The following is a 12,190-nucleotide window of genomic DNA, read 5'->3' as shown; positions in this document are numbered from 1 at the left end:
GACAGGGTTGTACCGGTACGTGTTGTGTACTGTCAGACAGGGTTGTACCTGTACGTGTTGTCTACTGTCAGACAGGGTTGTACCGGTACGTATTGTCTACTGTCAGACAGGGTTGTACCGGTACGTGTTGTGTACTGTCAGACAGGGTTGTACCGGTACGTGTTGTGCACTGTCAGACAGGGTTGTACTGGTACGTGTTGTGGTACGTGTTGTGTTCTTTCAGGCAGGGCTGTACCGGTACGTGCTGTGCACTGTCAGACAGGAATGTACCGGTACGTATAGTGTTCTGTCAGACAGGGTTGTACCGGTACGTGTTGTGTTCTGTCAGACAGGGTTGTACCGGTACGTGTTGTGTTCTGTCAGACAGGGTTGTACCGGTATGTGTTGTGTACTGTCAGACAGGGTTGTACCGGTACGTGTTGTGTACTTTCAGACAGGGTTGTACCGGTATGTATTGAGTACTGTTACACAGGGTTGTACCGGTACGTGTTATGTACTGTCAGACAGTGCTGTACCGGCACGTGTTATGTACTGTCAGACAGGGCTGTACCGGTACGTGTTGTGTACTGTCAGACAGGGTTGTACCGGTACGTGTTGTGTACTGTCAGACAGGGTTGTACCTGTACGTGTTGTCTACTGTCAGACAGGGTTGTACCGGTACGTATTGTCTACTGTCAGACAGGGTTGTACCGGTACGTGTTGTGTACTGTCAGACAGGGTTGTACCGGTACGTGTTGTGCACTGTCAGACAGGGTTGTACTGGTACGTGTTGTGGTACGTGTTGTGTTCTTTCAGGCAGGGCTGTACCGGTACGTGCTGTGCACTGTCAGACTGGAATGTACCGGTACGTATAGTGTTCTGTCAGACAGGGTTGTACCGGTACGTGTTGTGTTCTGTCAGACAGGGTTGTACCGGTACGTGTTGTGTACTGTCAGACAGGGTTGTACTGTTAAATATATTGTAGAGTTACACAGAGAACACTCATTCTAGCTGTTGTTTTAATGTTTTATTGATATATTCTCTGAATGTTGCCATTTTCATAAACCAAGAATAAATTTTAAACATTAAATTGGATTAAGTGAAATTTTGTTTTGTTTATGTGTGAAAAGCACTTAATCTTAATGGGTAGTGTACCTGGTGCGGTATTTGTTTGTGTTGCTAACTTGAGATACCTGTGGTTACCAGTAGACTTTACCTGAAAGGGCTCTCAGTTTTAATCACCAATAAGCACAATGTTTTTACTTTTCCTTTTGAAATAAATAACAAACTTCGACAGTTAAGACTGTAACTTGTATAGAAACCTAGACAAAAGACAGTAGATAGCTTACAGTCGACACAGGGTTAAGTATGGGACGAATAGTATACCTGTAATCAAACCAACCCGACACATCAAAGGTACAACCAGCTAAGAATCAACGAGCTAGGGTTAAGGTGTTACACGATTGTACAGGTAAATTGTAATATATTTGTCGCTTTCGTCTAATTGGACGTAAACCTAAGTGTTATTTTAGGCAGTTCAATGTTCACATCTGGCGTATTATTTGTCTTTATGTCTGCACGACTCTGTGTCAATATTGTATGTGTTTTTAACGTGCCTTTCTAAAGATTAGTAAGATTGTTTTTAGAGTCAGTGACATTTTATTAAGTACCTTTTTCGAGATATTTAATATATCAAGCATGCTGGTCAAGTACTTTGAAACAAATCTTGTAAAAGAAATATACTTTGATGACTGTGACACATAATCCTGTATTGATGAAAATGGCGACAGTAAACTGTTCTACCGTCCGAACATCTCGGCCACCATGGCAAATGTTTTGACGTCCAGCTTCGTAAATGATGCACGAAGGTCAGATGGTCAAAATTTAACTTCTGTTTTGGTGAAGGCTCTTTAAAAGGTTTCGGTAAAAGGTCAAATGTTAAACATCTGTAACAAAAGAGATATTTTTATTCGTTTTTTTGCGGATGTTTTCAGGGTATAGCTGTTTTTTCTTTGTTATATGTATTTAGACATAATCAACCGATTATCGAAAAAAAACTACGTGAAAATGCTGAATTCGATCATTTTTCGGGATGTTATGTAGTGGCGAGTTTGTAAAATTTGTTTTTTTTTCTTTCCCAAGTATCGGTCGATTATGGCAGAGGAGAAGTTTTGTTACGAATGGAAATAACAAAGAACAACTGATATATCCGAAAAAAAAGAAAATGGATTGATAAAAACAATTATCACCTTTGTAACAGATGTTCAACTTTTGACCGAACTTCCATTATGGTTGTCCAGAATAAGATATTCGATGTTGACTTCTCTCACAGTTTTCTGTGATAAGAAATTAGAGGTTAACTTATGTAACAGTTGTCTGCACTAAGATATTTGAGGTTAAATCGGTAACAGCTGTCTGGAGTAAGATATTCTAGGTTAAGTTCGGTAACAAATGTCTGGAGTAAGATATTCTAGGTTAAGTTCGGTAACAAATGTCTGGAGTAAGATATTTGAGGTTCACTTTGGTAAGAGTTTTACACGGTAAGATATTCTAGCTTGACTTCAGTAATAGTTGTCTGGAGTAACTTTTTTCTAGGTTAAGTTAAGTAACGGTTGTCTACAGTAAGATATTCTAGCTTGACTTCAGTAATAGTTGTCTGGAGTAAGTTTTTCTAGGTTAAGTTAAGTAACAGTTGTCTACAGTAAGATATTCTAGCTTGACTTCAGTAATAGTTGTCTGGAGTAAGTTTTTCTAGGTTAAGTTAAGTAACAGTTGTCTACAGTAAGATATTCTAGCTTGACTTCAGTAATAGTTGTCTGGAGTAAGTTCTTTTTAGGTTAAGTTAAGTAACAGTTGTCTACAGTAAGATATTCTAGCTTGACTTCAGTAATAGTTGTCTGGAGTAAGATTTTCTAGGTTAAGTTCAGTTACGGTTGTCTACAGTAAGATATTCTAGCTTGACTTGAGTAATACTTGTCTGGAGTAAGATCTTTAGGTTAAGTTCAGTAGCAGATGATCTGGAGTAAAATTTTCAAAGTTGACCCCAGTAACAGTTGTCTACAGTAAGATATTCAATGTTGACCCCAGTAATAGTTGTCGGTAGTAAGATATTCAAGGTTGACCCCAGTAATAGTTGTCGTCTCGAGTAAGATAATCAAGGTTGACCCCAGCAATATTTGTTCGGAGTAAGATATTCGATGTTGACCCCAGTAATAGTTGTCGGTAGTAAGATATTCAAGGTTGACCCCAGTAATAGTTGTCGTCTCGAGTAAGATAATCAAGGTTGACCCCAGTAATAGTTGTCGTCTCGAGTAAGATAATCAAGGTTGACCCCAGTAATAGTTGTTCAGATTAAGATATTCGAGGCTAACTTGGGCAGCAGTTGTCTGGAGTAAGATATTCATGGTTGACTTGTTATGTCACAATGCAATCTGCGAATGAGCGACGTTGTTTCAATACCGATAGTGTCGTCAAGATAAGCTATATAACACGCGTAATACCTAAAAATGTTATGGGTATGTGACAACAGCAGCTAATCCTAACCAGTGCTGATCTAAAGCATACATGCAATTTTAATTGACTATTGACTGTCGATATGGTTCGGTAGATTTATATGTGTCTAGGGAATCCATTTTGTTCACCTGTGGTGTCGGTTGTATCCAACGTCACCAACACTAGATGGATTGGACCATAACAAAAAACACCAATATTTTAGACGTATCGAATTTCTATATAGATGCTGATATTCAACGATACTCACATTGATTGCCAAGACATTTGATAGCTGTTTGCCGTTTGAGTATCAAGATATCTGAAATTTCTGATAATAACTAGCCAGATGTTTATAATAATAATATATAGGTGTCTTATACAGGTATCTGATACCGGTATATAGGTCTGCCAGGTGTCAAATACCAGTAGATATGTCAGTAAAGGGTCTAATACCGACATATGTGGCGGTAAAGTGTCTGATACAGGTTTATAGGCTCGCCAGGTGTCTAATACCGGTAGATATGTCAGTAACGGGTCAAATACCGACATATGTGTCGATAAAGTGTCTGTTACAGGTATATAGGCCTGCCAGGTGTCTAATACCAGTATATATGTCGAGTAAAGTGTCTGGTACAGGTATATAGGCCAGCCAGGTATCTAATGCCAGTATATATGTCGGTAAATTGTCTGTTACATGTTTATAGGCCAGCCAGGTGTCTAATGCCAGTATATATGTCGGTAACGTGTCTGTTACAGGTATATAGGCCAGCCAGGTGTCTAATGCCAGTATATATGTCGGTAAAGTGTCTGTTACGTATCTGATACTATTAGCCAGTTCGATAACATGTCTAATAATGTCAGTAATGTGTCTGATACCAGTTTCTATGTCGGTTAGGCGACCTTTACCGGTTTTCAAGTTGGTAAGAGGTCGGGGTCAGAGCAGTGATGTGATTATTTTTGCTACAACTTCAGAAAGTTTATCGTTATAGTTCTGGTATACTCCCTCGGTAATAACGTTCAATATTGTGAATTTGACCTTGCTTTGTTCTGAACTTCATTTTATTGAAAAATGAGATAGGATAGATTATATCGTTACCTTATCAATAGGTAAGTAGTCCCTTGCACAAATATTTAACCAACTGTCGATACAGACGTCACTCGTACAGATAACAGCGATAGAGTTTAATTTTTGAGTCCAATCAATATTCCTATTGATAATGTGTAACCATACCACGATAGATTTTCTGATCGATCAATACGGATCAACTCGGTTGTATTTATCGTCCTAGTTCAGGCTCAAAAGACTACAAAACGCGATCTTCAACATCCATTTATTATTTTTGGCGGGATTAAAATTAAGAAAATTGTAAGGAAAAGGTTTAGGACAGGAGGAATGTTTATACCAAAGCTTATTTTACATAAGTTATCGTAATCGCAACATATCTTCTAGGTGAGGGACCTGAGAGTTTCAGTTATGATACAGGAGACAGCAGAGACAGTACTAATACAACGTACTAGTATACTTATATACAGTGACCGTGCATTGTAACATATACACATTGATGTTTTGTATTATTGTAAACGGATTTACAAAGGTTTCGTAAACATCGTCATAACTCTGATAAAACATCGACACACCGAGGGTTTGTATAGATGACGTTTAATGTTATGTTATTTCTCTTTTGTAGCTTCGACGCCCACTTTTGGATCTGCGCATGCCCACATTGGTTACCAAGGCAGCCTTTGCGTTGCCTGCCTTGGAAGACATGCCGCCAATCCACAAGAAGTTACGAGGGCTAAAGCGTCTTGAAGTAAGTCCCCCACGAAGTCTTCGCGACTTGAGGAACATTATCACCACTGAACTGGGGAGCATCGGAAAGAAGTTGTCTCGACTTGAGCGCTCTTACTACGGAGTTGGTAAAAGCGTACAGCATGAAGTTGACAAATACGTGATGCCTATAAAAGGAGTAATGCGCATGCTCACAATTTTTGACATGTCTTCCGTAACAGCAATTGAAAATGCGATAAAATCCGGAAGTGACCCAAAGCGGTACAAGGGTGACCCAAACAACATAACCTTACTAAAAGAAGCATATGCCAAAGTGCTGACGTATGTTCCTGACAAATTCAACGAAATCATTGACTGTTGTAACGGAATTCTTACTGTGCTGGAGAAATATTTTGTCAGTTTCTACGATACGGACTCCGACGTTTATCTCGAGACGGCCTCGCATTACGAGGAACAGCTACGTACATGGCAGAAGAGTATCCGCAGTAGCTTAGAAAGAGTTCACAAACTTCAGAGAGACTTTAAGTCTAGCATGATTCACTTCACCGGATTCACTCCCCCTGTTGCGACATTTTGTAAAAAGAACGAATGTGAACATGTCCCATTTATTTTAATTTTCGCGGACGCGTGTACAAATATACGGGCGGTAATGACCGTGCTGAAAACATGGCTTCAAGCAGACGAGAATTATCCCGTATTCCTACGCAATGATATCGATGATATGGAGAAACACAAAGAGGAAAAGGTTAAACTAATGCGTGAAAGTAAACAAAGGTTTCACGCTGTGACTTACAAACTTAACCAAACAGAGTTGGAATGGGATAAGGCGGCAACAGAAGTTGAAAACATGAAAGAAAAGGAAGAGGCGCTCCGAATAGAGGCCGATTATCTTATAAACCTCAACGCAGAGTTACAATCGGAAGTAGAATTTAAAGTATTTCGAAGAGATGAGCTGAAAAAGAACATTGCAGATGTTTCACCTGAAAACTACAATGAGACGTTTGATATGTTGACTGATGAAATTAGATTTGTTAGAGACAAACTGCCGTTGGTGAAACGCCAACTAACCGCCGCTCAGTTTAAGCTAGAGTGGATGGCAGAGAAAAAAACATGTTTAGCAAAAATAGAAAAAGAATTGCAACAGTTAAGGCGGGATGCAAATGACGTAGATGAAGGGAGGCAGCAGCGTGAGGATGATGTGGAGAGGCTAGTTAAGGCGCTTGAATTGGCCAGACGTATACACCGTTACAAAACCAGCACGGACGTGGCCGAGAAGATCTATTTCTGTTTGCCGATTGGCCACCGACACCGAGCCCAATCGCTTCAGTCGCTCACGCCGAGTGAAGGTAAGACAGCTGCTGCGTTATCTAAGCTCTCTTCTAATAATTCATTAAACAACAGAACTTCTTAACATTTCGCGCCAAAATTTAAACACGGATTCATGCTATCATGTTTCTGAGTCAGTCTTCAGTCTACAAATATAAACCTCCAAATAATCTTTAAATGTATTTGATGGCGTTGTTACTAAGAATTCATCGAAATTGCAAACGATTGACTTAAATCGTATACCCATCTTAATGTGTTTCTAGAGGAGTTGAGAAAAATAACTCAAGTCCGAGTTTATTTAAGCATTTAACCGTTTTTAGTTGGCACTCATTGGTAACATGGAAGCCAAATGTGTTAGCGCATTATGTTGATTTTGCCTATATCCAGTTTGAAATCATAATGAATAGAATTACAATGCTTTTCAATATCCATTTTGTTACTAGAAGTAACCTCGATTTTTTTACACAGCGTTCAATAGTCCTACCCCGTGAGCATGATTCTAACGTAAAACTGCCATAAAATGGTAAATGGTAAGGAATAAGTATTTCAATATTACAATTGTAGTTTCAAATTTTTCAGATATTTTGACGAAGGTCTGCGTGATGGTGTCCCGCTACATTGACCTAGAGTGGATGGACCTGTATCGCGAACTTCCCTTCTTCCCTAAACGTGGTAAACAGACCATCGAGAAGGACATCAGCGCCATAAGCGTAGAGAGTGCCCGCGGACCCCGAGAGAATCGCACGCTTATTGCGCTGAATCGATGGAGGCGACACCACACCCGAGCAAAGACCGAAGACATAATGGAAACACTGAAGAGAATAAAACGCTTGGACATTTTTACGGAAGTTGACAAGATAGTGAACCCTCCGAAAATCGTGGAGGAGGTGAAAGAAACTTATGTACCTCCGTCAGTAGCACCGGAACTGGTGCCTTTTTACAGAGAGGTAGAGCGGTATGATAAACTTCGTGCAGCACATAAAATAAAAACCGGACGTCAATGATAGTGTACTCCGGGTGTTTAGACGGAGGCCGGATATGTGTATTCTAGGTGTAACTTGCAGACGTCGCAGCTTCATCTATATAGACAAAAAGGACATGATCCAAATGTGTAAAAAAGAGACATTAGGTGATAAGTATGATTTGAAGAACAAGTCCTGTGATAGTGATAGCACGGGATATGCCGCATGATTATTCACTTCAGATCAAAGTAAACTAGCGGTGCGGAGTCTGGTCAGATATACAGAGTGAATTGTATTACATTGTAAGGAGTAATGCTAGCGTGATGAACATGATATTGTAATACAATGTCACTTTATAAAGCTACCTTAAATGACACTCAGCGTTTGATCATTATGACGTCAGTATTTTAACCATTATGACGTCAGTATTGTAGGAATAGAAACGGCGTCGGTTCATCGTCAAAACGGCTGTTCCATTTGGCGAATTACACCGTCGATACTGAATATTTTTTTTCAATTTAGATGAAATAATCGGCATATCGCCATAGAATAGTGATACTATTGTATAACATTGTATACAGTATTACTAGTGGTACTTGTGTTTAGAAGAAGACGAAGAAGACACGTGCCTATGGTATTACATTGTATACAGTATTACTAATGGTACTTGTGTTTAGAAGAAGACACGTGCCTATGGTGTTACATTGTATACAGTATTACTAGTGGTACTTGTGTTTAGAAGAAGACACGTGCCTATTGTATTACATTGTATACAGTATTACTAATGGTACTTGTGTTTAGAAGAAGACGAAGAAGACACGTGCCTATGGTATTACATTGTATACAGTATTACTAGTGGTACTTGTGTTTAGAAGAAGACGAAGAAGACACGTGCCTATTGTATTACATTGTATACAGTATTACTAGTGGTACTTGTGTTTAGAAGAAGACACGGGCCTATGGTGTTACATTGTATACAGTATTACTAATGGTACTTGTGTTTAGAAGAAGACACGGGCCTATGGTGTTACATTATATACAGTATTACTAATGGTACTTGTGTTTAGAAGAAGACACGTGCCTATGGTGTTACATTGTATACAGTATTACTAATGGTACTTGTGTTTAGAAGAAGACACGTGCCTATGGTATTACATTGTATACAGTATTACTAATGGTACTTGTGTTTAGAAGAAGACACGTGCCTATGGTGTTACATTGTATACAGTATTACTAATGGTACTTGTGTTTAGAAGAAGACATGTGCCTATTGTGTTATATTGTATACAGTATTACATAGTGGTACTGGTGTTTAGAAGAAGACACGGGCCTATTGTATTACATTGTATACAGTATTACTAATGGTACTTGTGTTTAGAAGAAGACACGTGCCTATGGTGTTACATTGTATACAGTATTACTAATGGTACTTGTGTTTAGAAGAAGACACGTGCCTATGGTGTTACATTGTATACAGTATTACTAATGGTACTTGTGTTTAGAAGAAGACACGTGCCTATTGTATTACATTGTATACAGTATTACTAATGGTACTTGTGTTTAGAAGAAGACACGTGCCTATTGTATTACATTGTATACAGTATTACTAATGGTACTTGTGTTTAGAAGAAGACACGGGCCTATTGTATTACATTGTATACAGTATTACTAATGGTACTTGTGTTTAGAAGAAGACACGTGCCTATGGTATTACATTGTATACAGTATTACTAATGGTACTTGTGTTTAGAAGAAGACACGGGCCTATTGTATTACATTGTATACAGTATTACTAATGGTACTTGTGTTTAGAAGAAGACACGGGCCTATTGTATTACATTGTATACAGTATTACTAATGGTACTTGTGTTTAGAAGAAGACACGTGCCTATGGTATTACATTGTATACAGTATTACTAATGGTACTTGTGTTTAGAAGAAGACACGGGCCTATTGTATTACATTGTATACAGTATTACTAATGGTACTTGTGTTTAGAAGAAGACACGTGCCTATGGTGTTACATTGTATACAGTATTACTAGTGGTACTTGTGTTTAGAAGAAGACACGTGCCTATTGTATTACATTGTATACAGTATTACTAATGGTACTTGTGTTTAGAAGAAGACACGTGCCTATGGTGTTACATTGTATACAGTATTACTAATGGTACTTGTGTTTAGAAGAAGACATGTGCCTATTGTGTTATATTGTATACAGTATTACATAGTGGTACTGGTGTTTAGAAGAATACGAAGAAGACACGTGCCTATGGTGTTACATTGTATACAGTATTACTAATGGTACTGGTGTTTAGAAGAAGACAGGGGCCTATTGTATTACATGGCATGCTTGGCGTCATGGTTATATGACGGCGTATACAGCAGATGTGATATCACAGTCGATATGACATAGTATATCTCGAATTCGAGTGGTCCTTTTACGTGTTACACCAGAACTGGATGTTTTACCAGACACTCCTGAAATATAACAGTACGTTATCATTCTTCGTCTTTTATACAAGATTAAACAACAGACACCAGTGCCTATATACCAGTACATCTTTCTGTATAAATAAAGGGAAGTAACTTAAAGAATAATAATGTTCATTATTTGGTATTCTGCAAGTGGCTGAGAAGAAAATTGAAATTTTCAGTCCTTTTTATTTTTTGCAACACACATATATATATATATATATATATATATATAAAAAATAATAAATTAAAGATTAACTAAACACGTGTTTCTTATTTTCAATAGTGCTTTTGTACTGTTATAATAACATTTTTTTGTGTTGAGTTGGTAATCCATCACTTGCCTTGTTCCGTTAATCTATTGGTTTCATTGGTTTGATATTTCCCAGATTCCTTTGATAATCGATTTGTGTTTGTTGTTTTGGTGTTCCCTCGGATTGCACTAGATCTGTAAGACAGTTGTTGCGACATAAACTGGATTGATCTCGATTTGTAAGACAGATAATAAGTATACTAACGAACATCAAACACGTTCAGCTTCATAACGCACAAAGAAATAGGACATTTTCTATTTTATCATATTGGCGACCTAAAAACGTGAAATTCATTTTCACCAACTTGCATCTCTTGAAACCCTGTGAACTGACTTTGTCTGTCAGTTGTCGACATCTTGCACGAAAATTGTGATATTGAGAACAAGTCCTTGAACATCGAATCAAATGCGACATGCAAAGGTTGGTAATGCAGCGAAATCTAGAAGAAAGAAATTATGAAAACAAATGTTAAGATGTAAGAATTTGGCTTTGTTCGAGATGAGCTTTCTCTATTTGCTATTATATTATCAGAAACTATTTTTAGCGGTTTAAAAAAAGGAAAGACGTATCAGTGAGATTAATATGACTCTCAAATAAACATTTGGGTTATCAATACCAAGTAGTAGTTGATAGCCGAACAGAGGAAGGTTATTGCTGAGGACCAACACTTTACCATCATACTCCAACAAGTACCAGTGAAAGAAGCTGTTGTTGACATAGAGATGGAAGTTTCACAATTACTTCCACAGGTAGACACAGAACAAACAAGATCAGAAATGGTTTGGAGGAAAAAATCGAGGTACCTAAATATAATATGGATGAGAGAGAATGAAAAAGTACCGAGAGATTTAACAGAGAAGGACAGAACAACCATTGTTATGGACAAACTAAACTAGGATAAAAGAAGTAACCACTATTCATAGTGAAACGAAAAAATGTAGGAGTTCATGAATAAAGATTCTACACGTACTTAAAAACAGAAAATAGTCGACTGAGATGAAGAATGAAGACACTCTAATTGACAGTTATAAAAAGTTGTACCCAATATCAATAAGGTACACCTGTCGCATGTACTGTATATCAAATATATATATACACCAACCGAAATATGATTTACCTGGTTACAGTGAATCCAGCTTCCGACTGTCATGTGTCTCTTTTCACCGCCACATAAGTCTAAGTGGCGACCAATTGATTGAAGTAGTAGAAAACTCTGTAAAAACGGTCATGTCCGCTGATAAAATCTGACATACTTCACAATTAGGGGCCGTCAATTTACCAATAAAAAGTATCGGAATAGATAGCTTGAATCATCTATTGTTGTTAACCTTTTCTAATGGACATCTACAGCAGGTCACCACAACTGATGCGATGGAGCGTTGTCTCTAACCACGGAAAAAGTTGAGGTTGTTTTGAAACTTTTTCACCAATGGATCACATTTTCGATAATTCAAAAATAAATTTTCGATCGCTGTAGTAATAAGATATAAAACATTTCTTCAAATAAGTTTTTGTCTGCTTATCTTTCTTTGTATAGTTACTAGTGATATGCATCGTCACACAAATCACTGTTGCATGTCGGTGTTTTTTTGATATCATCATGTATTACTTTCGGTCATATCTTTGTTTATTCTCGGCTAATTGACATATTTGTTGGTGTCGAAAATCACACGATCAAAATTGACTCCAGATTTATTGGAATCGACAAAATCATTACAATGTTTACAAGATTATCTTGGTGAAGTATCACAATAATAAATAACAAACTAATAATAGATATGCATATTTATTCATTATACTATTTCAAATATTTTGTTATTACTAGTTGATTAGCATTCTATTTGTTACAACAT

General features: G+C 37.7%; 1 protein-coding gene across 1 annotated transcript in view; it reads left to right on the top strand.

The window, feature by feature from the left end:
• LOC132551244 (uncharacterized) overlaps positions 1-7,590 on the top strand; it is a 31,362-nt gene extending 23,772 nt beyond the window's left edge. Inside the window, exons 3-4 of the mRNA XM_060215357.1 lie at positions 5,160-6,606; positions 7,166-7,590. Of these exons, the coding sequence (XP_060071340.1) occupies positions 5,160-6,606; positions 7,166-7,590 (1,872 nt within the window). The remainder of the gene's footprint in view (positions 1-5,159; positions 6,607-7,165) is intronic.
• Positions 7,591-12,190: the final 4,600 nt, after the last annotated feature.

The sequence above is a fragment of the Ylistrum balloti genome, unplaced genomic scaffold (assembly GCF_031769215.1).
Source record: "Ylistrum balloti isolate Yb309-2 unplaced genomic scaffold, AGI_CSIRO_Ybal_v1 Utg370190, whole genome shotgun sequence".
NCBI classification, from domain to species: Eukaryota; Metazoa; Mollusca; class Bivalvia; order Pectinida; family Pectinidae; genus Ylistrum; species Ylistrum balloti.
Note: the sequence above shows the minus strand (reverse complement) of the source record. Positions and strands in the feature narration are given on the sequence as shown.